This window comes from Gorilla gorilla, chromosome 6, assembly GCF_029281585.2.
Source record: "Gorilla gorilla gorilla isolate KB3781 chromosome 6, NHGRI_mGorGor1-v2.1_pri, whole genome shotgun sequence".
Lineage (NCBI taxonomy): Eukaryota > Metazoa > Chordata > Mammalia > Primates > Hominidae > Gorilla > Gorilla gorilla.
Window position 1 is genome coordinate 64,226,645 of NC_073230.2, and position 17,826 is coordinate 64,244,470.

Sequence of the window (17,826 nt, forward strand, 5' to 3'; positions counted from 1 at the left end):
CTCGAACTCCTGACCTCAGGTGATCTGCCCACCTCGGTGTTTTATTGTTTTATTTTTGTAGAGATGGGGTCTCACCATGTTGTCTAGGCTGGTCTTGAACTCCTGGCCTCAAAGGATCCTCCCACCTTGGCCTTCCAAAGTGCTGGGATGGCTTTGCACGGTGGCTTACACCTGTAATCCCAGGACTTTGGGAGGCCGAGGGGACAAATCACCTGAAGTCAAGGGTTCGAGACCAGCCTGGCCAACATGGTGAAGCCGTGTCTCTACAAAAATACACAAATTAGCTGGGCATGGTGGCGGGAGCCTGTAGTCCCAGCTACTCAAGAGGCTGAGGCAGGAGAATCACTTGAACCCAGAAGGTGGAGATTGCAGTGAGCCGGTATCGCACCACTACACTCCAGCCTGGGCAACAGAGTGAGAGTGAGCAGAGTGAGACTCCACCTCATAAAAAAAAAAAAAAAAGTGCTAGGATTATAGACATGAGCCACTACACCCAGCTGAAATCTATTGTTTTCATACCAAGCAGTGGGCAAGCCTGCTCTTTGTCCAGGAAGAAACATTAACTTGTCTCTGAAGATTAGCAGCTGTATAAACAACCCTGAGAAAAGCCCCAGATAAAGAGCATTCTTGGGCCTTGCATTCTTGGCACACACAGCAAGACATGTAAGCACACAACAGATCCACAGAGGACTTTCAATACAAAGATCACAGTAATAATTGTTTCAGGCAAAAATTATTGATGGGCTGGGTACAGTGGCTCACGCCTGTAACCCCAGCACTTTGGGAGGCTGAGGCAGGAGGACTGCTTGAGCCCAGAAGTTTGAAACTCACCCAGACAACATAGCATGACCTTCTCTCTACAGAAAAAAAAAAAAAAGTTTTAAATTAGCCAGCCATAGTGGTGCACGTCTGTAGTCTCAGCTACTCAAGAGGCTGAGATAGGAAGCTGAGCCCAGGAGGTTCAGGCTGCAGTAAGCTGTGTGATTGAGCTACTGCACTCCAGCCTGGGCGACAGGGTGAGACCCTGTCTCAAAAAAAAAAAAAAAAGAAAGAAAAAATGGATGCTTAAATTAGTAGGCATTGTTATGATGAAAAACAGAACAGTCACATATTTTCCCATAAGATGCTTATTAAATGCTTATTAAATACAAAGAAAAACTACTAACTTTAAAGTAGAGCAATCTGGCAAATATTAACCAAGTGAACAAAGTTAACATCACCAGGAATGGGAAAAACTGACATCATGTGACTCTTCCTATGATGCCTTGAAAAGGACACGTTAATTTCTCTGGTGTTCTTGCCAAAAATGAATAACCTGCTTTTTTTTTTTTTTTTTTTTTGATAAGAGTCTCGCTCTGTCACCCAGGCTGGAGTGCAGTGGCGTGATCTTGACTCACTGCAATCTCCGCCTCCTGGGTTCAAGTGATTGTCCTGCCTCAGCCTACTGAGTAACTGGGATTACAGGCGTGCACCACCACGCCCAGCTAATTTTTTGTATTTTTAGTAGAGACGGTGTTGCACCATGTTGGCCAGGATGGTCTCGATCTCTTCACCTCACGATCCGCCCGCCTTGGCCTCCCAAAGTGCTGGGATTACAGGTGTGAGCCACTGTGCCCGGCCATAATCTGCATTTAAACATAAGGAAACATCAGGCCAGGCGTGGTGGCTCATGCCTGTAATCCCGGCACTTTGGGAGGCCAAGGCAGAATCACCTGAGGTCAGGAGTTCAAAACCAGCCTGGCTAACATGGTGAAACCCCATTTCTACTAAAAGTACAAAAATTAGCCCGGCATGGTGGTGGGTGCCTGTAATCCCAGCTACTCTGGAGGCTGAGACAGGAGAATCACTTGAACCCGAGGAGGCGGAGGCTGCAGTGAGCAGAGATCATGCCACTGCACTCCAGCCTGGGCAAAAGAGCAACACTCCGTCTTTAAAAAATTTGAAAAAAAAAAATCATAAGGAAACATCAAATAACCCTAAAGTAAGGGACAGTCTGTAAAATAACTGGCCAGTATTCAAAAAAATGCCAAGATCATTAAAGACTGAAAAATTGCAGAACTGTTCCAGACTGAAGAACATGACAACTAAATGTGAAATGTAATTTTGGATAAATAGAATCCTGGGCCAGAGATAGAAGATTCATGACATAATTAGCAAAATTTGAATGAAATCTATAGATTGGATCCTGCATCAATGTAATTTCTTATTCCTGGGTTAAATGTGATGTTTACACTGGGGGATCTGTGGGTAGAGTATGGGAATTCTTCTGTTTTTTACAAATTCCTTCCATTTTTGAGACAAGGTCTCACTCTGTCGCCAAGACTGGGAGTGCAGTGCTGTGATTCTGGCTCACTGCAACCTCCGCCTCCTGGGTTCAAGCAATTCCACCTCAGCCACACAAGTAGCTGGGATTACAGGCGTGTGCCACCACACCTGGCTTTTTTTTTTCTTTTTTTGCTTTAAGTTCAGGGATACATGTGCAGAATGAGCAGTTTTGTTAGATAGGTATACATATCCCACGGTGGTTTGCTGCACCCTTCAACCCATCCTCTAGGGTTTTTTTGGTGGTTGTTTTTTTCTTTGAGACAGAGTCTCACTCTGTCGCCCAGGCTGGAGTGCAGTGGCTCCATCTCAGCTCATTGCAAGCTCCGCCTCTTGGATTCATGCCATTCTCTCACCTCAGCCTCCCCAGTAGCTGGAACCACAGGCACCCGCCACTATGCCCAGCTAATTTTTTTTTTTTTTTTGTATTTTTAGTAGAGACGAGGTTTCACTGTGTTAGCCAGGATAGTGTCGATCTCCTAACCTTGTGATCGGCCCGCCTCGGCCTTCCAAAGTGCTGGGATTACAGGCGTAAGCCACTGCGTCCAGCCCCCATCCTCTAATTTTAAACCCCGCTTTCATTAGGTATTTGTCTTAATGCTCTCCCTCCCCTTGCTCCCACCCCCTGACAGGTCCCCGTGTGTGATGTTCCCCTCCCTGTACAGACCCATGGGAAATGTTTCAAAAGTGAGAACTTCTTATACATGTTATTTAAAATGTTTTTTCCCCTTATCAAGAACACCTATTTATGTATTTAATATGCTTCCATCAGATGTCGCCTGGGAGACAAGTCTCGCTGTTGTTGCCCAGGCTGGAGTGCAGTAATGCAGTCTCCGCTCACTGCAATCTCCAACTCCCAGGTTTAAGTGATTCTCCCGCCTCAGCCTCCTGAGGAACTGGGATTACAGGCAGCCGCCACCAGCTAATTTTTGTATTTTTAGTAGAGACGGGTTTCACTATGTTGGCCAGGCTGGTCTCGAACTCCTGACCTCAGGTGATCCACCCGCCTCAGCCTCCCAAAATGCTGGGATTACAGGTGTGAATCACTGTACCTGGCCTTTATTATTATTATTATTATTTTGAGGAATCTCGCTCTGTTGCCCAGGCTGGAGTGCAGTGACACGATCTTGGCTCACTGCAACCTCTGCTTCCTGAGTTCAAGCAATTCTCATGCCTCAGCCTCCCAAGTAGCTTGGATCACAGATGCACACCACCAGGCCAGGCTAATGTATTTTTACAGAGATGGGGTTTCACCATGTTGGCCAGGATGGTCTTGAACTCCTGACCTCAAGTGATCCGCCCACCTCAGCTTCCCAAAGTACTGGGATTACAAGCGTGCGCCACCATGCTTGGCCTCCTCATAACATTTTTAACAGCAGTTATAATAAATCTGCATACACACCATGTAATGCCTATGGAACTAATCACTAGTCTTCTATCGTGCAGTGCTACTAGTCACATATATAGATGTTTTTGTGATTCTCAAATACACAAACCCACCTAAGAGCATCATATACCCAGATATTCACTGCAGTCTGAATAGCAGATTGCGAACAACTTAAACATCAGTCAGTAGGTGACCGGTTAGTTGTGTCATTCTTTTTGAGAAAGGGTCAGCTCCGTAGCCCAGGCTGAAGTGCAGTGGCAAGATCATAGCTGACTGCAACCTCCGCCTCCCAGATTCCAGCGATCCTCCCACCTCAGCCTCCCAAGTAGCTGGGATCACAGACGTGCACCACCACGCCCGGCTAATTTTTGTATTTTTTGTATAGATGGAGTCTCGCTATGTTACCCAGACTGGTCTTGAACTCCCGGGCACAAGTGATGCCCCCGCCTCATCCTCCCAAAGTGCTGGGATTACAGGCGTGAGCCACCCAGCCCTGGCCCCTAGTTGAGTCATTCTTACAAAGAACATCACGCAGCTGTTACCGAGAACTTCCCATTAGTCTTGATATGGCACAATCTCCAAGACACTTAAAGTATAACACACCCTGCAGTGTGTATTATGAATTGCCATTTGTGTGGGGAAATGATTATATTCATATGTAAGTTTATAAATTCAGAAAGCATTCCGAAAATTCAGAGTACCCAGGGGCAACTTTGCTTGTCTCTAGTGTCGAACTAGAAGTGGGAGGAAGATTTAATTTTCACTACATGCCCTTTGGTGCCTTTTGAATTCAGAACAATTTCCGTTATTTATTAAAAATAAAATACGGCCGGGCGCGGTGGCTCACGCCTGTAATCCCAACACTTTGGAAGGCCGAGGCGGGAGGGAGTATCACTTGAGCTCAGGAGTTTGAGACCACCCTGGGCAACATAGTGAGACCCTGTGTTTACAAAAAGAAAATAAATAAAGTAAAATACCACGTGTTACTGAATCCCTGGTATTTGGCGGGACACTGGATACTGGAAACAATTGTGGAGCTCTTTGGAAATTTACCTTAAAAGGGAGTCCGCTCAAAGGCAGGAATGACTCTACAAGGGTGAATTTTCACATCTGCCATAGGGGCCTCGGGCCTCAGCAGCATCCAGAGCCCTACGGGCGGGCAGGTTCTTACGTCTCAACTCCCATCGCACCAGTCCTGCAGCTTTCTAAAGGTATCCAGCACTTTCTACCTTGCATTCTATCTTCATCTTCGCTAGGCCTCACAGCACCGCATGATCCCGGGGGAGGGTGCTTATCAAGACTCGCGTGTGGCCCCACGGCACCTAGGGCACCGTCGAGCACACGGTCCGGGAAGCTCCAATGAAACGGAACAAACCGCGAGATTAGGGGCGGCAGGAGGCCCACCCTACGCCCTGCCCCCGCGGAACACAAGCCCCGCCTGCGTCCCGAGCTCCCGGGTCCGCAAAGCTGGGCCCCAAAGAGCTCCAGCGCCGGAACCAAGGAGCACGGACTGCCGGGAACAAGCTCCTCCCGTGCGCGATGACGACGAGGCCGCGGCGCGAAGGGTGGGACCGCAGGAGCCGTGCAGCCGCGGACCAATGAGCGGGGGCCGGACGACCTGTGGCCCAATGGCGGCGGCGCGCAGGCACGCTGGGGGCCGGCCAGACGGGCCGACTTTTCCAGAAGACCCGGATAGTTCCTCCCGGCCACGCCGCGCCGGCTCTGGGCACTCAGCATCGTTTCCTTTTCCTCCGCTGGAGCAGCTATGGCGGCGGTGAAGACCCTGAACCCCAAGGCAGAGGTGGCCCGAGCGCAGGCGGCGCTGGCGGTTAACATCAGCGCGGCGCGGGGTCTGCAGGACGTGCTAAGGACCAACCTGGGGCCCAAGGGCACCATGAAGATGTAAGGCGGGGCTGAACCGGAGGGCCGGGCGGGCACCGCGCGCCGCCGCGCACCTGGCGGGCCCGGGACCGCGGACTGGAGCCCGCCGCCTCGGGGCTGCGCAGCCGTCCTTCTCCGCGTCCTCCGGGGTCGGTCCTGTGTCCCTGCTAAGCCCCACCGTCCCGGCCATTTTTTCCCGCGTCGATGCAGTCTCCGCGGAGAACAAAGCGGCTCTAGAGCGCGGCGTTCCCCGCCCTCTGGGGCTTCCAGGCACCCTGAGGACTCGGCACAATCTCTGCGGGGACGGGGTGGGCACTACACCTGTCCTCCATCCTGCTGGAGATAACTAGCCCCACATCCCTGGCTCCCTAAAATCTGGGAAAAGCTCGTTTTCTAATGGGACTTTTAGTTATCGTTGAAAAAGTCATAGTCTGGTTCATTTCTGTCCTTTAAACAGGCTCGTTTCTGGCGCTGGAGACATCAAACTTACTAAAGACGGCAATGTACTGCTTCACGAAATGGTGAGAGGTGCTCTGGGCTAGGTCAGAAAGGTCTTGATTTTCCGTAGAATGTTTTCTTTGTAGAAAGATTTGCAGTGTCTATTTTCAAGGTAGGAGAACATTCAGAAGTGGCGTGTAATCAGTAATAGTACTGAGTGCCTGGAGTCTGACAGCCCTGCCTTTGAATCCCTGCTTTTTTGCCATTCACAGTCTGGGCTAAAGGGCTGTAATTGTATATTAAAGTTAATTATTTTAAAACTTGAAAAATTAAGAGAGGTTGACACAATCACATGGGCAAAATGCATGAGGATGATTTTTCTTTTCTTTTTTTTTTTTTTTTATTAGACGAAGTCTCGCTCTGTCGACCAGCCTGGAGTCCGGTGGCACAATCTCAACTCAGTGCAACCTCTCCCTCCCGGGTTCAAGCGATTCTTGTCTCAGTCTCCCAAGTAGCTAGGATTACAGGCTCGCGCCACTACGCCCAGTTGATTTTTGTATTTTTAGTAGAGACAGGATTTCACCGTGTTGGCCAGGCTGGTCTTGAACGCCTGACTTCAGGCGATCCCCCCGCATCAGCCTCCCAAAGTGCTGGGATTACCAGGCCCGTGCCCAGCCGGGTTTTCTCTTTTTAAAACAGCAGTTTCTCTGTTAGGTCTCATCTCTATCTCCGACTGGAGGGGAGATAAATCTGTCTCTTTGCAAGTCTTAGGGATGGAGAATATGAGATTATTGAGGGGAGTATGCTTTTTACTCATCCCTAAATTCCCAAAACTTAGCAGTTCAAATCCAAGAAAAGGAAATTATTTCCTGCTGATTTGAGTTCAGAATAATATGTAGGGTTTTGCTAGTGGTATACCATGCCATCAACATCCAGATGAAATATCTTTAGTAAGGACTTGCTAACCTAGGAGGTGTAGTTTTTGTCTTTAGTGGGCTCAGTGGTGGCCCGTGTTTGAAAAGTGGAGCCACAGTTAAACTTGACTTCAGAATTGTTTGGGGGCTGGGTGTGGTGGCTTATGCTTGTAATCCCAGCACTTTGGAAGGCCAAGGTAGGTGGATCATTTGAGGCAAGGAGTTCACGACCAGCCCTGGCCAACATGGTTAAAACTCCGACTCAACTAAAAATACAAAAATTAGCCGGGTGTGGTCCTGCACGCCTGTAGTCCCAGCTGCTTCAGAGGCTGACGCAGGAGAATCGATCGCTTAAACCTGGGAGACTGAGGTTTCAGTAAGCCAAGATTGTGCCACTGCATTCCAGTGTGGGAGACAGAGTGAGGCTATCTCCAAAACAAAACAAAAAATTATTTGGGTTTTAGTGTGTGAGAAATACAGCGTAGGTAGAGAGAAGCACATTGAACATTTACAATTTAAGAAATAATTATAAAATGGACACACACAACCACCACTGTAGCTAATAAATTGTTGCTAACCACCTCAGAAGTCTCGTTCCATTGGAACCTCTCTCCAATCTCCAGAAGTCTGTTTTTCAGTTTTCTTTGAAAAAATTACAAACCTACAAAAATAATTATAATGTGTGTGCCCTTTAGGAGATACCTGGCTTATTCTCACTAGAGCTCTACACTTGCCATAAAGAGGCAAGGATGTACAATTATGTGTTACTGTTAACTGGTAGCTCTGTCATCTTGAGTAAACTTCTACTGAGTCTCAAGCTTCCTCATCTGTGAAGTAGAGATAACCTGGGAAATAAATTACACATGAAGACGTTTCAATCATTATAATTGCATGTGCATGATAGTTAATGGAAGTAATTTGTAGCCAAACATTTGGGTAGCTTTTTCAAGTAGATAGCACTCAAAGAGGCCCTTCCTGCATTTTGTTTGTGGTATATTTAGACTGCTTCATATTGTTTTAAGTGATTCATTCTTTTTCTACTTTCAGCAAATTCAACACCCAACAGCTTCCTTAATAGCAAAGGTAGCAACAGCCCAGGATGATATAACTGGTGATGGTACGACTTCTAATGTCCTAATCATTGGAGAGCTGCTGAAACAGGCGGATCTCTACATTTCTGAAGTATGCACAACTCTTGTTTCTGTAATTTTTTTTTGTATATAGGAGTGTCTGATTTATACAAATTGGTGTGCTGTTAATAGTAGCTGAGGTCATACAGTAGAATTAGGGGGCTTAAATCTGGGTCTTTATCCTGGTCTAAAACAAATTGTGACCTTGGACAGGTTATAGAACCTTTCTTGGCCTGAAAATAATTTTGTAATCAAGTTGCATTGCCTGTGTGATTTGCATCTGTCTTTAGTGTAGACTAATAATTGAGATCTAAAAGTGGAATGTTTAGGACTAGGCATATTTGTTAGGAAAAAGGCAACCAAAAGCTTATATTTGGATAAATTCCACTTTTTTAGCCCTGACTAGTTCCAAGGTTAAAGCAAACCTCAGTGAATATGAATGTATTGTCAGAATTTCCTGGAGAAAGAGAGCAGACAGTCTTTATTTTTATTAGTAAATGACGTGAGTTAGTTTGAGATTACCTATAGAAAAGATAGAATAGTCCAGGCGCAGTGGCTCACGCCCATAATCCCAGCACTTTGAGAGGCCGAGGTGGGCGGATCACCTGAGGTTGGGAGTTCGAGACCAGTCTGACCAACATGGAGAAACCCCGTGTCTACTAAAAATACAAAAATTAGCTGGGCTTGGTGGTGCATGCCTGTAATCCCAGCTACTTGGGAGGCTGAGGCAGGAGAATTGCTTGAACCCAGGAGGCGGAGGTTGTGGTGAGTCGAGATTGTGCCATTGTACTCCAGCCTGGGTAACAAGTGCGAAACTCCATCTCAAAAAAAAAAAGAAAATAAAAATGGGATAATGTTACCATCTGTGAGTTGTTGGGACACAGTGTTGGTTTTGAAATGATTCAGAGTGGTTTGCACAGTGAACACTCAAGTGTGCTTTATAGTTCCCTTGGCTTTGACCCTGTGCTAGAGCATTCATTACCTGTTCATCTGCTCTGCGTTGAAAGGGATATTTGTCCTTTTAAATGTATTCAGAAAGCCAGCACATTATATTACCTCGTGTTCAAAGGTATGATGATCCAGAACACTCCTTCAATAATTACCTGAACTTTATCATGAACTATGGTTGCACCTAATTGAAGATGCAAGTGTTAATGTGTGTTTATTTTAGGGCCTTCATCCCAGAATAATCACTGAAGGATTTGAAGCTGCAAAGGAAAAGGCCCTTCAGTTTTTGGAAGAAGTCAAAGTAAGCAGAGAGATGGACAGGGAAACACTTATAGATGTGGCCAGAACATCTCTTCGTACTAAAGTTCATGCTGAACTTGCAGATGTCTTAACAGAGGTATGTATTAAATTTTGTCTTGTGTCTGGTATAGTCCACCTATATAGAAAATCTCTGATAGTAGAAACATGAATATGATTACCAATTTCAATTACAAGGTGCTGTGTAGGTTCATTTTTGTGGCAATGATACCTAATCTGTGTCTCTAAAAATGAGGAAATTCAAATAATAGTATACCTAACCAGGTTATAAAAGTAAAATTGAAGCTTTCATTAAAAGGTTTATAAAGTGGAGATTTTTTTATTAGAAAGCTTCCAGTTACCAGTGTTTTTAATAAAACAGGAGGAATGTTAATGTTAATTAATATTAATGTTTGGGAATTACAGACGGAGATTTCAGAAATGTAAATGACTTCAGCTGTTGCCTTTTACATATAATGTATTCTATTTGCTCATAGAAAAAGATTTAAATCAGTGTAGAATTGTAAAATGAAACTGTCTACTTTAGCCTTCTGAAAAGCAACATGTTTCTGCTGCAAATTGAATTTACTTAATGGTTATGCTCCTCCAATTGCAGGCTGTAGTGGACTCCATTTTGGCCATTAAAAAGCAAGATGAACCTATTGATCTCTTCATGATTGAGATCATGGAGATGAAACATAAATCTGAAACTGATACAAGGTAGGTGGTAGAAGACTGTGAAATACTAATGGGCATGGAGGCTCACACCTGTAATCCCAGCACTTTGGGAGGCTGTGGTGGGCAAATCACCTCAGGTCAGGAGTTCCAGACCAGCCTGTCCAACATGGGGAAACCCCGTCTCTATTAAAATTACAAAAATTAGCCAGGCGTGCTGGGCATGGCTGTAATCCCAGCTACTGTGGAGGCTGAGGCAGCAGAATAGCTTGAACCTGGGAGGCGGAGGTTGCAGTGAGCTGAGACCACACCATTGCACTCCAGCCTGGGTGACAAGAGCAAAACTCCGTCCCATTAAAAAAAAACAAAAACAAAAAAACTGTGTTTAGAAATTTAGGGGTGCTTTGTACAATATAGATAGTTGGCTTTTTTTTTTTTGAGATGGAGTCTTGCTCTGTCGCCCATCCTGGAGTGTACAGTGGCGTGATCTCGGCTCACTGCAAGCTCTGCCTCCCGGGTTCACACCATTCTCCTGCCTCAGCCTCCCGAGTAGCTGGGACTACAGGCGCCCGCCACCACACCTGGATAATTTTTGTATTTTTAGTAGAGACGGGGTTTCACCATGTTAACCAGGATGATCTCGATCTCCTGACCTCGTGATGCACCCACCTCGGCCTCCCAAAGTGCTGGGATTACAGGCGTGAGATGGCAATTTTAAAAATATCTTTGGATATAAAATGTTATATATTTACCTGAAGATATAAGTTGGATAAATTGCTAGGAGAATATTGTTTTTAGTAATTTCTCCTGAAATAAGGTGAATGTTTATGGTTAGAATGATTCTGAAAAGTGAACAACATCAGTCATTTGGCATTTATTGAATTGCTAGGTACAAAGCATAATGAGAAGTAGTAGAGGAATTTAAAAAAATATTTTTTTCAAAGACTTAGTTAGAAAACATGTTTGTTTTCCCTTTGGGGGGGGGTGTGTGTGTGTCTGTGTGGAGAATGGAGTCTCCCTATGTTGCCCAGGCTGGTTTTAAATTCCTGGGATTAAGGTGTCCTCTCACTTCTGCCTCCGTAAGTGCTGGGATTACAGGTGCTTGGTGGAAAACGTGTTTAAAGGACGTCATCACAGTTTGACAGCCTACCAGTGAGACTATCTCTGCAGACTTTTCTGTACAGCATAGGATCTTCAAGTAATTCAAGAAATAGGCCGGGCGTGGTGGCTCATGCCTGTAATCCCAGCACTTTGGGAGGCCAAGGCGGGCGGATCACGAGATCAGGAGATCGAAACCATCCTGGCTAACACGGTGAAACCCCGTCTCTACTAAAAATACAAAAGAATTAGCTGGGCATGGTGGTGGGCGCCTGTAGTCCCAGCTGCTTGAGAGGCTGAGGTAGGAGAATGGTGTGAACCCAGGAGGTGGAGCTTGCGGTGAGCCAAGATGGCACCACTACACTCCATCCTGGGCAACAGAGCGAGACTTCATCTCAAAAAAGAAAAATGTGACTGTGTGAAATATCAATACCTTCTCATTTCAGTGTTTAATATATTAAACACCCATCTGAAAATCAATAACCATAATTTTGTGTGTGTTTAAACAGCTTAATCAGAGGGCTTGTTTTGGACCACGGAGCACGGCATCCTGATATGAAGAAAAGGGTGGAGGATGCATACATCCTCACTTGTAACGTGTCATTAGAGTATGAAAAAACGTAAGTTTATAGCCCTTTAACAGTGAAATGGAGAAGCTTCGTATTTTAGGCGAGTTACTTTTTTGTGAAGCTTTGTTTGCCACTGTAAGGACAATAATGCTCAAATTGGTTTGGGGGAGCTACAGGAAACAGTCTCTGAAGATGCATAAGGGGCAGGATTGGAGCTCAGTGAACTGTTAAATCTTAGGACTAATCCAGTTTCAGAAGCTACTTTCTTAATGTTTCCCTGCTTTCTGTAACTTTTTTTTTTTTCTTAATAGAGAAGTGAATTCTGGCTTTTTTTACAAGAGTGCAGAAGAGAGAGAAAAACTCGTGAAAGCTGAAAGAAAATTCATTGAAGATAGAGTTAAAAAAATAATAGAACTGAAAAGGAAAGTCTGTGGCGATTCAGATAAAGGATTTGTTGTTATTAATCAAAAGGTGAGAATGAAAACTCAATGTATAAACTAAATAGTATGTATCATCCTTTTTACTTTTAAGGTGAAAGATGTTGAAATTAATTTTTATTTTTGTTATAGGGAATTGACCCGTTTTCCTTAGATGCTCTTTCAAAAGAAGGCATAGTCGCTCTGCGCAGAGCTAAAAGGAGAAATATGGAGAGGTATCCGAGTAATTTGACTTTTACTCATTTTGCAAGTGAATTGGGATTATTTCTTTTTCCTTATACTTTATTTTCGGGTTTTTCAACTGTATAGTTAATTGGCATTAACTGTATTCACATTGTGCACCCCGTCAGCACTGTCCATCTCTAGGACTTTTTTCATCATCACAAACTGAAACTGTATACCCATTAAATAGTTACTCCCCATTTCTCCCTCCCCCTTGCCCCTTGTAAACATTATTTTACTTTTTGTTTCTGAATTCAGTATACTTTTTTCCAAAGAGCTCCCCACAATAAAACGCTTTTTAAAAAAAATTTTTATTTTATTATTATTTTTTGAGACAGTCTTGCTCTTTTGTGCAGTGGCATGATCTTGGTTCATTGCGACTACCACTTCCTGGGTTCATAGGATTCTCAGCCTCCCGAGTAGTTGGGATTACGGGTGTCTGCCACAATGCCCACTGAATTGTTTTGTGTTTTTTTAGTAGAGATGGGGTTTTGCCATGTTAGCTAGGCTGGTCTCAAACTCCTGGCCTCAAGTGATCCACCCACCTCAACCTCCCAAAGTGTTGGGATTACAGGTGTGAGCCACCATGCCTGGCTAATAAAGAGCTCTTGTCCACCTTTTAGATTTCATTTGCTAACTTGGGGAGAATGGTTTAAATGGAGGGTTAAGAGAAAAGACTAGTTTTTAGCTGGTTGATGGCAAATGGAAAGGCTTAAAGTACATTTTAAAATTTAATTTTGTGTGTAATTCTGAAAAATTCCTTCCTAAAAATTACTGGTCTTATCTTTGAAATTCACTGGTAACATTGCTTATCCATCTCCCTTAAAATGCTATTTCAGGCTGACTCTTGCTTGTGGTGGGGTAGCCCTGAATTCTTTTGACGACCTAAGTCCTGACTGCTTGGGACATGCAGGACTTGTATATGAGTATACATTGGTAAGTGTATTTTTTTCTTAAAGGTAATAGAACCTTTTAGCTCTTGAATTATTTTTGTTTGTTTGTTTGAGGTGGGGTCTCACTCCTGCCCGGGCTGGAGTGCAGTGGTGTGATCACAGTTCACTGCAGCCTCATCTTCCTGGGTTCAAGTGATCCTCCCGCCTCAGGCTTCTGAGCAGATGGGACCACAGACGTGTGTGCTACCATGACTGGCTAATTTTTTTTTTTCTCGGTAATTTTTGTAGAAACAGGTTCATAATTGTGTTGCCCAGGCTGGTCTTAAACTCCCGGGCTCAGGCTGTCCTTCACCCTCAGCCTCCCAAAGTGCTGAGATTACAAGCATGAGCCACCGTGCCTGGTTCATGAAGTCTTTAGCAGAAAAATTAATTGAAATTCAGGATCAGATTTTTGTTTATATACATTTTGAAGGTTTATGTGTAGTAATGGGAAGCCATTGATGGGGAAAATCACATTTCTTTTATATGTGATTTTTCAAAAGGAGATAATTTGCTTTAATGTGATCAAGTTTGTTCCTTATTAATATGCTACTTGTCATTCTCTGTAAGTCCCTCTTCTCTCTTCACTCTGCACAAATCTTGTTTTTGAAAATCATATTTTTTCTACACATAGGGAGAAGAGAAGTTTACCTTTATTGAGAAATGTAACAACCCTCGTTCTGTCACATTATTGATCAAAGGACCAAATAAGCACACACTCACTCAGATCAAAGATGCAGTGAGGGATGGTTTGAGGGCTGTCAAAAATGCTATTGATGATGGTAAGATCCTCACTGTATTTCAATTCTTTTATATTGTTTTGTTGGTCTGAAAGGCATGGCCGAATACTGTGTTTTTATCAGTAGTTTACACAGCCAGACACCATGCAAAAGCAGTCTTCCCTTTAGAATGACTGATGGTATGCTAAGGTTTTTCATAGCATATCATTATTAAAGGTGAATACAAATAAATGAACTAATACTGATCTGTTGAAAGCTGCCAGTGGCTAGTGAAGCCATTCTGGTTGAACCATTCTCCTATTTGGTACGTTAGTCACTTGTATTTTGTCATAGTAAATTTGTAAGAAATTAATGGCTTTCATATGTATATTTTATTTGTTATTCATAATTAGTTCTGCAGTTTTCTTAGCATTTTTCCTTTTCCCCCATCCAACAGGCTGTGTGGTTCCAGGTGCTGGTGCCGTGGAAGTGGCAATGGCAGAAGCCCTGATTAAACATAAGCCCAGTGTAAAGGGCAGGGCACAGCTTGGAGTCCAAGCATTTGCTGATGCATTGCTCATTATTCCCAAGGTGTGCATGCTTTTAACAGTCAGTCTTCCAAAAGATTCAGCTGATCAAACCTTTTTGATAATGTAGGATTTATTCATAAAGTGGATTTTGGATAAGCAAGTTTGATCAGTTTTCTTTCTGACTCTAGAACAGGTGTTCCTCATCATCCAGATGTATTTGGTTTCTCTGGGAGGCCTGAATAGCTGACATTGCAGATGGCAAGAGATAACCTGTAGTTTAATATTTGCAGTATTAGGGGTTATACTTGAGTACAAACTTGCTTTTTGCTTTTGTTTTAGACTGATATCATTGTTTTCTATTATATACCAGTTTTGATGTATAATTTATGACTGGTATATTGCTGCTGGGTTTGGGGTAGTTGAGAGCGTTGATCAGTAACTTGTGTCTGGTATTCTCTGAAGGGAACATAAATGTTCTGTCTTCATGCAATGAGTTTTTTTTTTTTTTTTTTTTTTGAGACAGAGTTTTGTTCTTGTTTCCCAGGCTGGAGTGCAATGGTGCGATCTCAGCTCACTGCAGCCTCAGCCTCTCGAGTAGCTGGGATTACAGGCACCTGCCACCACACCCGGCCAGGTTTTTTTTAATTTTTAGTAGAGATGGGGTTTCACCATGTTGGCCAGGCTGGTCTCGAACTCCTGACCTCAGGTGATCCACCTTCCACGGCCTCCCAAAGTCCTGGGATTACAGGCGTGAGTCACTGCACCAGGCCGAGATTTTCTTTTTCTTTTCTTTTTTTTTTTTTTTTACTATCAGTTATTAGTTCCTATTTTCTCAAGAATTAAATTTGTTTACTTTAGGTTCTTGCTCAGAACTCTGGTTTTGACCTTCAGGAAACATTAGTTAAAATTCAAGCAGAACATTCAGAATCAGGTCAGCTTGTGGGTGTGGACCTGAACACAGGTAAGAGAATGCAACTGTTGTAGAGGGAAAACTAGATGTAATACGTGTGAGTTGAAGCCAGGAAAGATTAAAAATGTTTTGCTTTGCAATTTGACACCAGTGCTGTTAGGGAACTCTGGGTTCTAAAATGGGATAAAATAGGATATTGATAAAAAATGGAATGACTAGGTATAATTAAGGGACGAGTAGACGAGTAATTTGGGGATACAATTTTGGAGATGTTGAGTGGTGGTAGATGGTTCAGATTAATGTTGAAGGATTTTCATATTGCATTTGCCTTACTCAGTTTTTAATCAAGTACTATGATAAGAAAATAGATGTGGTGATTATATTCATGGGTGAAAACCAGCTAAAGATAGCAATTAATGCCAGAAAAGGGGATCTAGAAATCTAGTGAAATGGTGACAGCCCTGATCTTAGGTTCCTGTAACAAAACAACACAAATTAAGTACAAAGTAGGAGATAACAGGTACCTCCATGCAGTATGTGCAAGACCTATTGTTGTCAACATTATTATTTAATAGAAAAGGCTTCTGGAATGAGGGAAATGATCAGTCCATTTTAGTCAGATTATAGTTGAAGTGCTATATACTTCAGTATGAGTAAACAGAAATGTATCCAGAAGAAGAGAGGGGTGTTCAGGACTTCTGAGTATAAGTCAGACATTCATCAAATATTGTGGACGGGGGTCATGGTTTAGAGTAGAAAATTGGGCTAACAGAGAAGCTTTGAATTCTCATAGTTAATACTGGAGGAATTGAGTCATCAGTGATAAGCAAAGCTGCACACAATATTGTTGGTTCTTACTGACTGAACTTATTTTAAGATCTGGTTGCCTTTTAGGTGAGCCAATGGTAGCAGCAGAAGTAGGCGTATGGGATAACTATTGTGTAAAGAAACAGCTTCTTCACTCTTGGTAAGTTTGGGAAAATGAAAACTAAACTGTTAGAGAATCATACTTTTTTCATTTGGTGTTCTCTGTTTAGTTGGTCCTTTCCCCGCCATGAATAATGTGATCAGCTGGAAGTATGGAAACTGAACTAGCCCTCTGATGTGTAGAGGGGAAGGGGGAAATTTAATAGGATGTAATGTGTGCAGCTTGGTTGGAAGTGGGAAGTTGAGTCGAATTAGGGCTCCTAATCATCTGAGCCATCTTATTTTTGTCCCCCTTTCAGCACTGTGATTGCCACCAACATTCTCTTGGTTGATGAGATCATGCGAGCTGGAATGTCTTCTCTGAAAGGTTGAATTGAAGCTTCCTCTGTATCTGAATCTTGAAGACTGCAAAGTGATCCTGAGGAATACAGCTGTGGAATTTTTGTCCAAGCTTCAAATAATTTTGAAAGAAATTTTCCCATATGAAAAAAGGAGAGAACACTGGCATCTGTTGAAATTTGGAAGTTCTGAAATTATAGTATTTTAAAAAATTGCACTGAAGTGTATACACATAAAGCAGGTCTTTTATCCAGTGAACAGGATGTTTTGCTTTAGCAGCAGTGACATAAAATTCCATGTTAGATAAGCATATGTTACTTACCTTGTTATTAAATATTTCTTGAAAAGCAAATTTTAATGGTTTAATTTTATGTGGACGTATGTTAAATTATCCAACAGTACCCTATTGTTAAGCATTTGGTTTTAAAATTTTTATGCTAATATAAATGCTCAAGTAATTTAAAATATTGAAAGCATCCCTGTTGGTATAAATTTATGAGTAAATGCATTGGATCAGTTGGACTTTGAACCTTTGAAATGGCTTTGCTAAAATGCTCCCGCCACAAAGTTGTAGGAAATGGGAAGAGGAGTCAACTAGAGGCAAGGGAGTTGAGAGAGCTGCAAGTGTAAAGGGCAAAAACAGGCAGAGGTAAAAAGATGATGGAAGGTGTGGTGACTAAGGGCCACGGTTATTGGGTGAAATTTGAGATTGTAGGCCAACTGTATTTTCAAGCTTCTGAACTTAGGCAAAATATTCATCCCAAAGTCTCTAGCGTCACATTTTTCTCACCCAAATTACTACGTTTCCACGAGATTATTTATATATAGTTGGTCTATCTCTGCAGTCCTTGAAGGTGAAGTTGTGTGTTACTAGGCTGTGTTTTGGGATGTCAGCAGTGGCCTGAAGTGAGTTGTGCAATAAATGTTAAGTTGAAACCTCCTTTCTGTTCTTGGAATGGTATGACGCACAAAAGCAATCTTAAGGGGAATGAAAACTGTCCAAAGGTTCAGAAAAGTAGTGAAGGGGCCTCTGGAACGGCTGGGGACCCTCAACGTGGTTATCCTTAATTCCCTGGGCGGTCCTGAAGGTGGTGTGGCCAGTCCTCCGCCTCGCTCCGTAAGTTTCCCCCTGCTGAACTGTCGGGTGCGGG

General features: G+C 43.3%; 2 protein-coding genes and 2 non-coding genes across 5 annotated transcripts in view; 3 read left to right on the plus strand and 1 right to left on the minus strand.

Annotated features, from left to right (window-relative positions):
* PSPH (phosphoserine phosphatase) overlaps positions 1-5,015 on the minus strand; it is a 40,145-nt gene extending 35,130 nt beyond the window's left edge. Inside the window, exon 1 of one of the 2 annotated variants that reach the window (XM_063708113.1) lies at positions 4,939-5,015. In XM_063708113.1, the coding sequence (XP_063564183.1) occupies positions 4,939-4,945 (7 nt within the window). In that variant the 5' untranslated portion in view covers positions 4,946-5,015. Of the gene's footprint in view, positions 1-4,762; positions 4,915-4,938 lie in introns of those variants that run through there. The other variant, XM_063708114.1, reaches the window with a different exon arrangement.
* On the plus strand, positions 4,944-17,615 carry CCT6A (chaperonin containing TCP1 subunit 6A). The gene is made up of 14 exons (XM_055347098.2): positions 4,944-5,611; positions 6,048-6,111; positions 7,990-8,124; positions 9,244-9,417; positions 9,934-10,037; positions 11,600-11,710; positions 11,971-12,130; positions 12,229-12,311; positions 13,158-13,254; positions 13,885-14,032; positions 14,427-14,560; positions 15,358-15,460; positions 16,304-16,376; positions 16,636-17,615. The coding sequence occupies exons 1-14, from the start codon at positions 5,475-5,477 to the stop codon at positions 16,706-16,708; spliced, it is 1,596 nt and encodes a 531-aa protein (XP_055203073.1). The 5' UTR covers positions 4,944-5,474; the 3' UTR covers positions 16,709-17,615.
* On the plus strand, positions 8,985-9,122 carry LOC129523945 (small nucleolar RNA SNORA22). Its single transcript, XR_008667579.1, has one exon. It is a non-coding gene; the product is annotated as a small nucleolar RNA SNORA22 (small nucleolar RNA).
* LOC129523943 (small nucleolar RNA SNORA15) lies at positions 14,086-14,218 on the plus strand. Its single transcript, XR_008667577.1, has one exon. It is a non-coding gene; the product is annotated as a small nucleolar RNA SNORA15 (small nucleolar RNA).
* Positions 17,616-17,826: the final 211 nt, after the last annotated feature.